The sequence below is a fragment of the Denticeps clupeoides genome, chromosome 3 (genome assembly GCF_900700375.1).
Source record: "Denticeps clupeoides chromosome 3, fDenClu1.1, whole genome shotgun sequence".
NCBI classification, from domain to species: domain Eukaryota; kingdom Metazoa; phylum Chordata; class Actinopteri; order Clupeiformes; family Denticipitidae; genus Denticeps; species Denticeps clupeoides.
The window spans coordinates 8,174,283-8,189,414 of NC_041709.1; the positions used below are offsets into that span (position 1 = coordinate 8,174,283).

A 15,132-nucleotide genomic window follows, 5' to 3' on the forward strand; every position below is an offset into this window, starting at 1 on the left:
TACTTCTGCACAGAGAAGAGGACCCTTGTTTTCATATTGTCTCCTCCTAACATTCCTAATAAACAAGGTGCTGTTCTTGGCCAAATTGGAAAGAGCCGCCCAGTCACATTCTGGGAGGGCCAAGAGCTGATAGAACGAAGGCTGTTTGTTTGTGTGTGCTGTACTGCTGTAGCCATCCCCAGAGCAGTGACCTAGACATCCCACTCCAGCCTAATGCCCCAATCTGGGGAAACCTGTGGCATGCTAAAAAAGAAGCTACGGTAGGGTACAGATCAGTTTGGAATATAGGCAGCAGTGTCCACGCCAGTGTCAACTGGGGGTAGCTGGGGGTACTTATTAGATGAGGAGTTAGTTATTTGCATGTCTACGCTACATTGTCTTGTGTGCTATGTGTCTGCTTTCTTTTCAGCTTTGACTCCAGAAGGGCAGTGCAGCAGTTAAGAGCATGTGGGGTTCTGGAGACAATCCGGATCAGTGCTGCTGGATACCCATCAAGGTACCTAGATGTTTCTTTGTTTTTTTCCTTTTTTTTGTACTTATTTGTTACACTTTGTGGGTGGTAGTAGCCTAGTGGGTAACACACTCGCCTATGAACCAGAAGACCTGGGTTCGAATCCCACTACCATTGTGTCCCTGAGCAAGACACCTAACCCTGAGTTGCTCCAGGGAGACTGTCTCTGTAAATACTGATTGTAAGTCGCTCTGGATAAGGGCGTCTGATAAATGCTGTAAATGTAAAATGTAAATGTAAACTTTGTCTATTCCTGCAGCCATTAGTGATGAGGCTGTATTTTTGCTTTATGTCATGCATGTCCTTTGTAGCTGAATGCGGGCAGGGCAGAATAGATTTCTGTTTTCAATGAATTGCTGAGACAAAGATCTTTCTGTGTTCTAGATCTTGATATATTGTGACTTCTGGTTTATCATTAGTAAAGGGACATTGAGGAGTGAGGAGTATTTTCATTGATGGAAAGGAAAAAGAAAGAAATGGACTGAGGCAGCACTGAGTTCAGAGGCAGAACTCTTAAGATGACCTTAAGATTGTAGTCATGAGGATTTCAGTAAACATAACAGCCAAACGTGTGACACTGGACAGTGGATTCTTTGTGCAGACTTCCTTTTCAGATGAATAACGCTTTACGTAATTTTTGTGTGTACGGTCTGAAATCTATTTAAGGGGTCAAATTTATCAAGAGAACATTAGATTAGGGTTTTAAATTAATTTCCTTATGTAACCCATCACTTTAGGTGGACGTACCCAGACTTCTTCAATAGATACCGGGTTCTCATGAAGAAGACTGATTTGGCCATTGGTGATAAGAAGCTAGTCTGTAAAAAGTTGTTGGAAACTTTGATCAAGGTGAGACCTTCTGCCTATCAAATAATAGCACTTAAAATTTACAACTGTGAAGAGCTGGAGTCAGTGAAGAGCAGTGAAATTAAATATACCATATGACCTCTTTTTAAATTAAGTAGTTTGTATTGTATCACCAGACAGAGAAAGGTTTAATTTCAATAATGGAATAATGAAAGCACATTGGGTACAAAACCATGAAATTCAGAATGAGGGAATGACAGAACTGATTAACTCTGTGTTAGGACTATGTGTAACAGTGATGGCCTAAACCTTCTTTCAGGACCCAGACAAGTTCCAGTTTGGTAAGACCAAGATCTTCTTCAGAGCAGGGCAGGTGGCGTATTTGGAGAAGCTCCGTGCCGACAAGTTCCGCTCGGCCTGCATCAAGATCCAGAAGACTGTGCGAGGATGGCTGCAGAGGATCCGCTACTGCAAGATTCTCAAGTCCGCCATTACTCTGCAGAGATATGGCCGAGGTTTCCTGGCACGCAGGTGAGCCTGCTTTCTTCAGAAGTGGACTAATGAGGAAATTAGTTGATTTCTCATCCTTGCTCCTTTTATCTCTCTGTCTCAGATATGCAGAGCATCTGCGTCTCACGAGAGCAGCTCTAATCTGTCAGAAACAGTACCGGATGGTCCATGTGCGGCGTGAGTACCTCAGAGTACGTAAGGCAGTGGTGACCATCCAGGCCTTCACCCGAGGCATGTTTATCCGCAGGCTCTACTTCCAGGTAAATTACTCTGTTCCTTCCTCCCTCCTCCTGTCCAGGGTGTCTCCAGGGTTATAAATACCAAATGACCTTGTCCGAATGACTCTCACAGTACACTCAGGTTCCTCGAATGTGTCTGCTTCACTTTGTCTCACAAGATTTTTCTTTTCAACGCACTCTCTCTGTGCTGAGATTCCTCAGTTTATTCCTCTGCAATGAGGAATGTCTGTATTTCAGTGCTTCGCTGCCTTTGCAAATGTTATTTCACACAGATTACAGTATCATAATGCTGTATGATACTGTAAGATACCTTTTGATCACACAATCCTCCATGTAATTTGTCTGGAGAAATTTGATGCAGTGCTCTCAAGGTGAAGTTTCTGTTATAAAGCGTACTGCATTTTCACACTTGCTCTTTTACCACTTTTGTCCAAAAAGTTCCTGCTCCACCACAAGGCCACTATCATTCAGAAGGCCGTCCGGGGCTGGCTTGTGAGGAAGAAGTTCATGCGAGCCCGGGATGCTGCCATTGTCATCCAGTGTGCATATCGGCGTTTGCATGCCAAGCGTGAACTCAAGCAACTGAAAATTGAGGCGCGCTCGGTTGAGCACTTCAGGAAGCTCAATACCGGCATGGAGAACAAAATTGTCCAGCTTCAAAGGAAGATGGATGACCAGGTAGGGTCTTTATGGTGGTACTTAGTTTAAAAAGTCATTAGCTGATAGACGCTTTAATCAGTAGAAGTGATATGCTGTTTAATGCTCCCTAACTTGGCACGGCTTTGTTTTGCCAAGAGTTCCTCAATTTATTCCCGATTCGTGTGAAAACCTGATAGTTTGTCCATCTTAATGCAGAGTAAGGAGTACAAGAATCAGAACGAGCAGATGGTGGTGGTCAACAAGACCCTCAACACAGAGGTTAACAAGCTGAACAAGGAGCTTGAGGTGCTCCGCAGTCGCCAGGGATCCGGCAATGAGCTGACCTCATTGCGGGAAGAAGTTGAAAATTTGAAGGCAGAGCTGGAGGAAGCACATGTCCAGAGGAAGAGGTTAGAGGAGGAGCATAGCAGTGAGAAGCATGAACTGGAGCAGGTGAGTGTGGGGAATCTTGGTTGACTTGGTTTTCTTTTGGAATACAAATGCTACAGTTTCCAACAATGTTTTTTTTTTTTTTTACTTAAATAATACAGTTGATTTTAAATAAATGAAATGTGCAAAGCCACAAATCAAATTAAAAGCAGAACTGTGCATGTAAGAGAGGGCATGTGACATGGCCGTTCTCATGGCCATTTTGGTTGTGCTAACAGAAGGGGTTCAAATCTCTTATCCAATGAAATTTTCTCCATGAAGGAACTGAACAGAGTGTTTGAGTGTTGCTGTGATTTGTTCCTCAGCGAGTCAAGGAACTGGAAAGAGAGAACTCTCTGCTAAAGGAGCAGAAAGAGGAGATGAACCAGAGAATCCTCAGCCAGTCTAAGAGCTCAACAGGTGAGAAACAACCTCCTGCCTGTTGAGAACTGTGTGAGTCTGTGCAACTTGTGTGTGTTTGCAGACATTTTGTGCTCTGAGGGAATAGTGGCTTTGTTTTCAGACACAAGGAGGTGCTTGTTCGCAGAAGTAGGGTGTGTAGGATCATGAGAGGTGCTGGGTTTCCCTGGATGAATGCCACACACTGTGGTTTGTACTTATGGGACCAGGACATGGGTCATTGTGTGACTCTGATTCTTCATTAGTTTTGTCACAGGAAATATTGAGGCACATTTTTAAAATAAAGTGTTTGTGTGTTATATGTTATACATGTTTATGTGCATGTTAATATACCCCAGAATTGATCACTTCATTGATTGTAACATGGAAGCAAGTTGAAAGTCCCTCTGCCAAATGCCTTAAATGTAAATGTAATATGTTTATTCTCATGTTCATTATTTGTCAGTTCTTGTAGAGCTGTTCTAATAGACAGGTATTAAGAAATTACTAGTGACAGATCAGAGAGATCCTGGCTTATCACACTCCACATAAAGATGTTTTCATATTAGAACAAGTCTTTCAACATCTATCTTATTGATTACAAAATCATTAGTAATGTAATCAGGTGATTATAGGATGTTGAGTAAGAGCTGAAATGAGGTTAGTGTGTCCTTATGATGTAGCATTAACACATAAATGTGCTGAGCTGAAGATCCATTTTTTAAAGTGCTATTTACTTTTAAAGCCTTATTTTAAAATGTCATCTTTGTTTGATATCAGACCTTTTTTGCTTAGTGATTATGAACAAACTACCGAACAGCCCTACTGATGTGTCTGGTTACGGCCCCATTGTGCAGTCTGGCTGGGTGTGTTTTCCAATAGCAACTCTGTTTTCTGCCCCTCAGACCAGGAGCTCAGTGTGTCTCAGAAAGAGGCCCTCCTGCAGACGGAGCTCAATGAGGAGCGGCAGCGCTACCAGAACCTCCTGAAGGAGTTCACCCGACTGGAGCAGAGATATGACAACCTGCAGGAGGAGGTCTCCCTCGCTAAGGTCAGATTTGAGGAAGCACCTTGTATATTTATAATGGTTAAGTCTCTGCATATAATTTACTTAAGAACACCAGAAAATGTGAATTTGTGTTTTCCATTTTGGCAGTTCCAGCCAGGCCACCGCAGAATTCCTTCAAACCAGAGCAGCCTGGGCTCCGACTCCAACTACACATCAATCTCAATGTCTGAAGTTGGTGACACTGAAGACAGCATCCAGCAAGTAGAGGTAAGGACAGTGTGCTTTTTCTTTCTTTTATTTGACCCACATGGACCTGAAGCAACTATGAGTTTGACACAAACTTTTTTTTTTTTTTTTTTTTTTTTTTGCTCTACAGGAGATGGGCCTGGAGAAAGCAGCCATGGACATTAGCCTGTTCATGAAGCTGCAGAAGCGAGTGAGGGAGCTAGAGCAAGAGAGGAAGAGACTACAGACCAACCTGGAGAAAATGGAGGATCTGACCATGCGCAAGGTCAGATCTGATTTTCACTGAGCAGCTCAGCTACAAATTGTCCATTACAGTTCCTTACATCCTCTATTCCACTTTACAGTTGGCCATTAATGTATCAGGCCTAATCAATTCCAGAGACATAATAATTTTTATTACATGCAGTTAAACATAATCAGATGTCATACATTGTAAGATATAAATATAAATGTGTTTGTCAAGAGAAAAAAGGCTGTTAAAACATTAACCTGAACAGTTTTAATCTTAGATCATAATAACACAGATTTTTAGCCATTTAAATAAACCACATTTACATTACATTTACAGCATTTATCAGACGCCCTTATCCAGAGCGACTTACAATCAGTAGTTACAGGGACAGTCTAGACAGTCAAGAGACAGCTTAATTTAATGTTAAGTGTCTTGCTCAGGGACACAATGGTAGTAAGTGGGATTTGAACCCGGGTCTTCTGGTTCACAGGCGAGTGTGTTACCCACTAGGCTACTACCACCTTAATCCGAGTCAAATGAATATAATTGGGCTTGTACATAAAGTTAATATTGTGGTTATGTAATTTTAATTGTAAGTCAAAACCTATTCCATGAAAGGAAAAATGCTTCAGTGCTTGTCTCTTGCATCTTATCTTGTTCCTTAACAGGGCTATCAGAATAACCTTTGATTACAAATGATTTTATCCTGCAGGGTGTTGAGTCCAAGAGCTCCACGTCAGAGGGGGACTCGAATGTCGACTACAACATTCTGAAGGTACAGTAGGGTAGTGTACACAAATGCAACACACTCACACGGAGCTCAGGCCCCGGAACCATGTCAGTGTTTGTATTTTTTGATTTTGTCTGTACGCTGGCATCGCTGCTGCTGCTCTCCATCCTGCCTCTGAAGCTGTGGGTGAGTGTATGGGTGAAGGTTCAGCATCCGTGTTGGACTGCAGACTGTAGAATTTGTTTTCGTGATGAGTGGTTGAGAGGAGAGATGTATGTTTTGCTTTATTTTGCTCCGATATTTCAGCCACCACTTGTGTCTGTGTGGTTGGAATATATTCAGCAGTGTGAGCTTAGTTGTGATTTAAGCAAAAGAGTTAGAACTATATATTTAATAAAAATGTTTGTTGTCTGTGTTTTTATCAAAGGTTTGAAATTTTCAAAATGTTATTCAGGCTGAAATGGTCACTCATGCAGTGCTTTGTGTAAAAGATTTACCAGAGGCAACTTATCTCCATGAGAGGTTAATCGTTTACCTGGCAGCTTGTGTACTGAAATGCTATTGGACAGTCAAATCTGAGCATAACAACAATGTCAGAGTATGCTAAAAGGGTGTGAAGCATGTAATCATTAAACATTTATTTTAGTAAGGTGTTATGAATTAGAGGTGAAAGGGGGGCTATTTGATGAAACCAGACTGAAGACCACATGAGAAACTGGAGGCTGATTGTTTATCTATCTGTGTGTTGTACTGGCTATACTTATGCATACTTATATGTTCAGTCTATCAATTCAATTGGAAGACATAGCATTGCTATCAAATTCTCTTATTACAATATTTGTAATACATCCATTTCTGTGCGCACAAGCACAGAAATTATCCGACTTTTGTCATGTTAATACATAAGGAAAAGATTTATTTATCACAATGGGATGTGACGCAGACCCCTCAATCTTACTCTATCATACACACACAAACAGACACAAACACACTTTTTTCAAGCTACCGATTTGCATGTTCTCTCCTTTCAGCATTTTTATTCCTTTTTACTTCCACTCAGGCATACACCTAAGCACCTGTTTTTTTTTTTTTCTTCAGAGGCAAGAACTTGAGTCTGAGAACAAGAAGTTGAAGAATGACCTGAATGAGTTGAGAAAGGCTGTTGCTGACCGTGCCTCCGAGGGTAACTCTTCCAACGAGCTACAAGAGAGCTACAGCCTGCTTTTGGGGCAACTCAAAGCAGCCAACGAGGAGCTGGAGGTCCGCAAGGAGGAAGTCCTCGTACTCCGGACACAGATAGTCAGCAACTCCAAGCAGACTGAGACCAGCAATCATATTGTGAGTTCACGCTAGCAAATTCACATCAGACTCTTCATAAGAAAATCGTGTAAATATATATATAAAGTTGTAAATATTGTACATTCACATACGAATACAAAAGCTTGTCATTGAACCAAGCTGTACAATTTTCTGCAGAACACCAAAAACATCACTCATACTCATCAGTTTTAAAACAATAAATAAAACTTATTTATAATAATTTATTATAATAAAACTATATTTATAATAAAAAAATTGATGGTGTCTAACATGCCCTGAATTTATGCATTTGTCTTTCTTTTGCCCGTTTTCTGGGACGTGAATCAGCAATGAGATACACTTTCTCTTTCATTTTATACTGTGTATGTTTGTGTATTTCTCTTTCCCCTTCTACCTCTCTCTCTTATTTCACGTCCTGTATTCCTTTAAATTCTCCTTTTCTTGTATATCTCTCTATCCCACTCCCTCGGCTCCCCATAGATGCAAACTCTCTGCATATTCCCATCTGAAACCATGGCTGTCAGCTTGCAGCTTGAATATTTCAGCACTGCTCAGCTGCTCTCTACTGCAATAGAATTATAAAGGGCATCCGGAGGAGTACATGCCACCTTTTCTGGTGTTCTATTCTTCTGGCACTCAAAACAATAGATTCAGAAATGGGCAGGGAGGTGCTGGCACGTGTAACAGTAAGCACCAATGGTCTTGGTTGTAGTGACTAAAGGCAACAGAAAAGCATCAACTTGACAGGATTGCAAATGGGAATTTTCTCTCACCCTAGACGGTATACCAGATTGGATCCATATGCAATTGATGAACATCAAAAAAAAAAAAAAGACTTTGTGCTCATTCTCCTTCAACAGGACAGTGTGTCTGCATGGACTAAAAACAAAAAGCCTGTCGACAATGAAGAGGCTCTGCAGGCTGACCATGAACTTCGTGAGTCAAAGAAGTAAGTGTGAGCTGACTCAGTATTGAAGGTTAAAAAAAAAAAAAAAAAAAGGTCTGGTTATAGTTGGCCAAGGAGGGGTTTCTGTGTTGAAGGGGTGGGTACATACTGTTTACATACAGGAAGTCTGCTCAGCAGAGCTGATTCAGCGCATTGATGCAGGCATCTTGTTTGTAGTAGACAAACAAGTTGCTATGCACAGCATAGTCTGCGGCAACCTACTGCATTAGGTTATTTTCGTTGAATGTATTACATTGTTGTATAGACAGTAACACCATAGCCAGACACCTATTGGAGTTGCACTTCTTCACATATCTCCAGGAAGACACTTTTGTGATTAAATTCTCTCAGTGTTCTATTCAGTTCACTGTGGTGTTGTGGGCCAGAGTTCAACTGTCAGTATTGTTGCTGGTGTTGTTTCTATGTCTCTCAGCGTGCCAGGGGCTGAATGGAATGGAAGAACCCCATTTGCTTTGAAACGGAAATATTTGTTTGGTCTGATTCTATATTCATGCATTCGCCTGTTTCTCTACTTTCTCATTTCCTGTTTACTGTTTCCTGGTGGGGGTGGGTCTGTCCATCTTGTTTCGGTAATCTAACCTGGGTGGTGAACCAATGACATTCTCTGTGTTATAAAAACCATTGTGTTGTGATTGTTAGACAGTTTCACTGCCCAAAGGCTCTTTCAAGGTCTTTGCTCTGCTATTGCAACACTAACTGTTCCTGCTTGTGTTTTGTTTTTCTGTTCCTACCTTTATTTCTTTCCCCCGCTTGTTCTCGCTCGCTGTGTTGCCAGTAGAGGCCAGGACTGGGGTTATTTGAATGAAGATGGTGAGCTGGGACTGGCATACCACGGCTTAAAGCAGGTGGCCAGGTTGTGCCTTCAGGTTCTTTTTCACACTGCCTTTCATTAACTTAATAAAGGGGTGGTAGATGAGCGTGATATAGCTCTGATTTAGTAGAACCCCTTAGTTCAATATAGCAACTTGATATAAAACCTAAGGGAATCCTAAGTGAAAGTTAGCTGTACACGTCTGTCATCAGAAGGTAAAAATAAGGGCCCAAGTAATATCCCTTGATTACAGGACAGAATGGCTGATCAGATCATCTCTGTCTCTGTCAGACTCCTTGAGGCTCAGCTGCAGTCTCAGACCCGGCAGTATTCTGATGAGCTGGAGGCTCTGCACACTCAGATCGAGCTCCTCCGGAACGACCTGGAAAAGAAACAGGAGCAGCTTAGCCAGATCGTGGCACTGTCCCCTGAGGACAAGGTGGAGTTCAGCGTCCAGCTGGAGATCACCCGCCTGACCAATGAAAACCTAGTGAGTGTGGGCCAGAAACATCACCCAGTAGAAAAATGTTCTTGTCTTGGGAGTTGTTTATGATTTAATATAATAAAACATTTTTATGTAAATGTAGGATATGAAAGAGATGGTGGAGAAGCTGGACAAGAATGAGAGGAAACTGAAGAAGCAGTTGAGGATCTACATGAAGAAAGTACAAGAGCTGGAAGGTAAATCTGATAGAAAATCTCAAGTTTTTTCACCATGTCACATGAGATGCAAGATTAAAAGATAACATGCAAGTATGTGTGATGACAACGAGAAATAAAAGCAGATGGTGACTGATAGAGATACATCAGTGTTGTGACTGGGGCACAGTTTGGCCCTTTATTCAGGTCAGAGTTTATGACAAGCAACAAGTCCTCTTGTTACAGCTTCCCAGACCATGCAGCCATCCAGGTCTCGGGGTGAACTGACCCGGCAGGTTACTGTCCAGCGGAAGGAGAAGGACTTTGAAGGCATGCTAGAGTACCACAAAGATGATGAGGCCTTGCTTGTCAAAAATCTCATTACAGGTACCTTTGAGTGTCCGTGGCAATTTAACTAAAACATTTTATGTTGTATGCGGTTTATATGCATTTTTGTGGTCATGCACCCCTTTTGTGTAAAGATCTATTTTTTTATTTTATTTATTTATTGTTTTTTTTTTAGATATGAAGCCCAATGCTGTTTCAGCAACAGTGCCCTGCCTTCCTGCATACATCCTGTTCATGTGCATTCGACATGCAGATTACATCAACGATGACCAGAAGGTCCATTCCCTCCTCACTGCCACCATTAATGCAATCAAGAAAGTCCTCAAGGTATTCTATATATAACACCATGCGTATCCTAACACCAACTCATCAGAGAAGTCACCTGACATGGCCTGTCCTTTGTTTTCACTCCTCAGAGAAACAACAATGACTTTGAGATGACCTCATTCTGGCTGGCTAACACCAGCCGCCTACTGCACTGTTTAAAGCAGTACAGTGGAGATGAGGTGAGATGTCACCCCACCCACAATAGATAACTGGCTGCTATAATATAGATCAGAATATTCTTGGTGCTACTCAAACATGTTGCAACTAGGCCATTTTTCAAGACCCACCTCCAGGTTTCTGAGTACAATATCTTGAGTACAGCCCCATCCTCATCCAGAATACTTTGTTCCAACAGTTTCTTACTTGGCACGTTTATGTTACTTGTCGTATTAGTGAATATCAAAGGGAAAGAAAAGTGAGAAACGAAAGGTTCAGTATAAAATGTTCTCCCTAAATTTCTCTCTCAGGCTTTTATGACCCAAAACACACCCAAACAGAACGAGCACTGCCTAAAGAACTTTGACCTCGCAGAGTACCGACAGGTGCTGAGTGACCTCTCCATCCAGATCTACCAGCAGCTCATCAAGGTTGCTGAGGCCATCATGCAGCCAATGATCGGTGAGTATTTTCAACACCTCACACAGAATAAGCTGTAATTTTTTGTGCGATGCCATGTTGAAAGGGTGTGAAATGGCAATCAAGAGTGACTCTTAAAAACAATATTCTGTTTTGAATCTGAATCTTACCCTGTTTCTCTTCCTTATGCATCATTTTACCCTGACTCCCATTCACCTGGCTTTTTTCTCTTCTGTTGACTGACAGTGTCAGCCATGTTGGAGAGTGACAGCATTCCCAGTCTGGCAGCGGTTAAGCCCATGGGTTACAGGAACCGCTCATCCAGTATGGACTGCGAGAGCGGCGGCCCGGGAAGCTATACCCTGGAAGTTCTGATCCGCCAGCTGGGTCAGTTCTACAGCATCATGGGCGATCATGGGCTGGACCCCGAGATCGGGCAGCAGGTGATCCGGCAGCTCTTCTACTCAATCAACGCTGTGACTCTGAACAACCTGCTTCTGCGCAAAGACGTCTGCTCATGGAGCACCGGCATGCAGCTGAGGTAGCTATATTTTCACGCAACACACAAGGCTAATTCGGAAAGGTAAGGCATCAGTAGCCTGCTTAAAATCTACCAACATTTGATACACCACTATGCCAAAAACATGTTTTTTTTTTTTTTTTTTTTTTGTAAATAAATAAATAAATAATACTGTCTCGGCTACAAAGGCCTGGTGTGTATACAGGTGTGTCTTAATTATTTGACTAATTAAGGGTGCTGAGTGGATCTGGATCAAGTGTCTTACCCCCTGGTTTTGAATGCAGGGTACTTTGTATAATGTTAAGATGAGCTGCTAATGGCATGTAAATAGCCTTTTGATGGAAATATTGTCTATTTGCTATTTCTGTGTTTTAAATCTTCAATTATTTAACCATAACAGTATTGTCTTGTAGTTATTTATTTTACCAAAAAAGCTAAATAAAGGCTACAGTGTGACATGAGAGCACAAGAAGCTTAAATGACCACTTGATTGATGCCATCTCACACCCAGAGGTAAAAATAGGTCTTGGTTGAAAGAGACGGCTTTTGAAGAGGAACTTGTCCGCAGGTGTTTGTGTGTCTGTGTTTGCGGTCAGATAAAAACACTGAGATCTCTGCTGCCTCAGATACAATATCAGTCAGATGGAAGAGTGGCTTAGGGGCCGAAACCAGCACAGGCAGGAGACGGTGGACACCATGCTGCCCATCATCCAGGCAGCCCAGCTGCTGCAAGTTAAGAAGAAGACATCACAGGATGCAGAGGCCATCTGTTCCCTCTGCACTGCACTGTCATCGCCACAGGTAGGATCCTAACATGCTGTCCAGCATAAAACCAAGTGCTTTTAAAAGATGCTGTACAGATTAACAGCAATGGCAATATAAGGATAAACAAAAAATAGAATAAAAGAATAAAATAAATGTGCCCTTGCTTAAACCTCGATCTGTTCCTCCAACAGATTGTGAAAATCCTCAACCTCTACACACCACTCAATGAGTTTGAGGAGAGAGTCACGGTGTCCTTCATCAGAGACATCCAGGTACAAATGGTTTTTGTCTGTCTGTCTGAATGCAGTGTGTGTGTGTGTGTGTGTGTGTGTGTGTGTGTGTGTGTGTGTGCTCATGAATAAATATTTGACCCTTTCTCCCTCTGCCTCTCCTTGTCCCCCAGAATCGTCTGCCGGGTCACGTGAATGATAGCAAGCAGCTTCTGGCTGACACTAAGCACACTTTCCCTGTGCTCTTCCCATACACCCCGTCTCAGCTGAGCTTAGAGACCCTCCACATCCCTGCCTCGCTCAGTCTGGACTTCCTCAACCGCGTCTGAGACTCCTCTTCCGCGAGCCAGTCCGGGAGACACGTGGACCAGCGAGCAGCCTTCCCCAGGAAACATTGTACACTAACGGCCCACGAATCTCCCTGCAGGGGGTCTTTCACGACTCCAGCTACTTTGCAGGGGTGCACAGTTTCTGTCTACAAATGATTGAGCTGCAATGTGTTTTGGCAAAGAGCCCCTAAATTTGCATTTGTTGACATGCTGGCCCATGCTAAGGAACCCTGAATCCTTGAGGACACAATCTATATTAAATTCAGTGGGAACTGCGACTTGGTCTTTCTGGCTGCTGCAAAAACATAGGCCTAAAAACAACGTAGATATATGAAATGACAGATTCGTTAACAGCGGCCCTTGCGTGGAGTTCGAGGTTTCACAGCTGTTCTCTACTTCAGTCTGAATATCCCAGCAGTTAACTTTGGAGCCTCTGATCAGTCCACTGCTTTTTTTTTCTTTTTCTTTCATTCTTCCCTTATTGACCTTTTTTTTACATCACAGCCTCTCTCTCTCGTTCTGTTTTGCTTTGTTTTTTTTTCTTCTTTTGTTCTCTGATGTGCAGAAGTGACGTGACTTCAGGCAGGTGAAACGCAAGTACGGTCTATGTCCAACCGGATCGACGAGCAGGTAGTGGGGGATTTTGGAGCCACAGAGAGGTTTGCTGGTGACGTAATTTCAGCAGGGCAGAGGGTTTGTGTACGTAGCAGATTATGTAAATGAGACGGAGTGGGAGAGGTGATGTGAACACTAGTAAATTTAGACCTGTCTGTGGGTACAAGTGTATGTTTCTTTCATTTTTGCTGCCTGTTGACCTTTTTTCCTGGTGTGAATTAAGGAGTTATGGTGTTATTTCATGAACTTTTCAGTGTATTAGGCTAACACTACCCCATCTTCTTTGGTCAATAAAAAAAAAAAAGAAAACACGAATCATCTAAATAACCCTTTGCATGACTCTGCTCAGTGATTTCTCTGTAAATGAAGAACATAATCAGGGAGAGAGTTTTTCCTGAACATATGGTTGACTGGATCACTCAACTTTCATTTGCAGTTTCGATAATGTTACTAATTATGTCACACCCTGGGACTCTGCTTTTGTCGAGTGCCAAGAAATTGTAGCGACCGTTCAGCCATCTCATCTGTGTGATATTGAAGTAAATTTTTTCTTGTTTGTATTGCACAGAGTGATAAGTAAAATAAATTTGTATTTATTTTATACAATGTCTTTTTATGCAGTTCTTGTCTATCCAGTTTTGTTCTAAAAGAACTTATGGATTTTGTTCTCTATATGATCTCTTGTGATGAAAAAAAAATATACAAATCTAAAGACGAACTGTCCATAACCCAGTATGGACAGTTCGTCTTTAGATTTGTATTTTTTTTTTGGTGTTACTGTCTATACACTCACTGAGTTCAGCCTATAGATTGCCACCGCTCTTTTTCATTGCTTTTGTAAGTGATAAAGCTTCCAAACGTTTATACACAAACTGATCATTCCAATACATCCATGTGCCATGATAATCTAAAATTGGCTTGTTTTTGGTGGTCGGTCTTTCATTCTGTCTCATATACATACAAAGGGGTTTTGGCTGGACAAAAATTGGCAACATGACCTTTGTGGTCATTACTCAGCACGTTTAAAACAAGGCCATGTGCGTTACATGCACAGCCCACTGTACAAGCGGTTGGTGGAAATGCATGTTGTACCGTACAAGCACACTCTTCCCAGTCTGGATTATGAGTGAGGATGTTGCTGAATAATAGAGGCCAAGAAACTGTTGACAGGAAGCAAATGTCAGAACAACGCATATGCAAGATTTTCTATCTATTTTTTTTTTTTTTTTTCAGAAATATGCTCTGAAATAATAAAAAAGTCACTATGTATGTAATTTGGGAAGTAAATGAAGGAATAAAATCTAAAATGATTTGTGATTTGTTTCTGTGTTTTGCTGAGGAAAAAAGAGAGTAGTAATGTACTGTGAAGTGTAAAAACCCGTGGTGTTTGTGGGTTCCTGCAGGAGGTCTTGTGAAAATGGCTCTGTGCTTTTTCCCAGACAGGCACAACCCTCAGCCGTTTACTGTGTTTCGTTGGGGGCTGTCACAGGATGAAATGGCTCATGCTTCAAACAGCTCATAGTTCTTTCTGCCAGACTGTGGTGGTGCCATTTATAAATAAATCACATTTAAATCGCATTTCGTATTTGAGTTAGCTACATAAATATAAATAAATATATTTAACAGGCTTTAGCATGTCCCTGGTCCTAAAGCATGACCCCCAAAACATATGTATTCCAAATACAGTACAGGCATTCAGATGTCACTGAAGGCATCAAAACTATGAATGAACACATGTGGAGTTATGTACTTAACAAAAAAAGTAAAATAACTGAAAACATGTTTTATATTCTAATTTATTCAAAATAGCCGCCCTTTGCTCTGATTACTGCTTTGCACACTCTTGGCATTCTCTCGATGAGCTTCAAGAGGTCGTCACCTGAAATGCTTTTCCAACAGTCTTGAAGGAGTTCCCAGAGGTGTTTAGCACTTGT

The 15,132-nt window shown here is 41.8% G+C and overlaps 1 protein-coding gene across 3 annotated transcripts in view; it reads left to right on the forward strand.

The window, feature by feature from the left end:
• Nucleotides 1–13,799, forward strand: part of myo5b (myosin VB) — a 38,123-nt gene extending 24,324 nt beyond the window's left edge. For 2 of the 3 annotated variants that reach the window (XM_028971527.1, XM_028971528.1), the window contains exons 17-40: nucleotides 410–496; nucleotides 1,249–1,360; nucleotides 1,638–1,849; nucleotides 1,932–2,088; nucleotides 2,506–2,745; nucleotides 2,923–3,159; nucleotides 3,462–3,555; nucleotides 4,440–4,585; nucleotides 4,691–4,810; nucleotides 4,920–5,054; nucleotides 5,734–5,796; nucleotides 6,850–7,089; nucleotides 7,932–8,020; nucleotides 8,814–8,891; nucleotides 9,141–9,339; nucleotides 9,437–9,530; nucleotides 9,735–9,875; nucleotides 10,012–10,163; nucleotides 10,253–10,342; nucleotides 10,631–10,781; nucleotides 10,986–11,280; nucleotides 11,886–12,060; nucleotides 12,216–12,296; nucleotides 12,428–13,799. In XM_028971527.1, the coding sequence (XP_028827360.1) occupies nucleotides 410–496; nucleotides 1,249–1,360; nucleotides 1,638–1,849; nucleotides 1,932–2,088; nucleotides 2,506–2,745; nucleotides 2,923–3,159; nucleotides 3,462–3,555; nucleotides 4,440–4,585; nucleotides 4,691–4,810; nucleotides 4,920–5,054; nucleotides 5,734–5,796; nucleotides 6,850–7,089; nucleotides 7,932–8,020; nucleotides 8,814–8,891; nucleotides 9,141–9,339; nucleotides 9,437–9,530; nucleotides 9,735–9,875; nucleotides 10,012–10,163; nucleotides 10,253–10,342; nucleotides 10,631–10,781; nucleotides 10,986–11,280; nucleotides 11,886–12,060; nucleotides 12,216–12,296; nucleotides 12,428–12,583 (3,544 nt within the window). In that variant the 3' untranslated portion in view covers nucleotides 12,584–13,799. The remainder of the gene's footprint in view (nucleotides 1–409; nucleotides 497–1,248; nucleotides 1,361–1,637; nucleotides 1,850–1,931; nucleotides 2,089–2,505; nucleotides 2,746–2,922; nucleotides 3,160–3,461; nucleotides 3,556–4,439; nucleotides 4,586–4,690; nucleotides 4,811–4,919; nucleotides 5,055–5,733; nucleotides 5,797–6,849; nucleotides 7,090–7,931; nucleotides 8,021–8,813; nucleotides 8,892–9,140; nucleotides 9,340–9,436; nucleotides 9,531–9,734; nucleotides 9,876–10,011; nucleotides 10,164–10,252; nucleotides 10,343–10,630; nucleotides 10,782–10,985; nucleotides 11,281–11,885; nucleotides 12,061–12,215; nucleotides 12,297–12,427) is intronic. The other variant, XM_028971529.1, reaches the window with a different exon arrangement.
• Nucleotides 13,800–15,132: the final 1,333 nt, after the last annotated feature.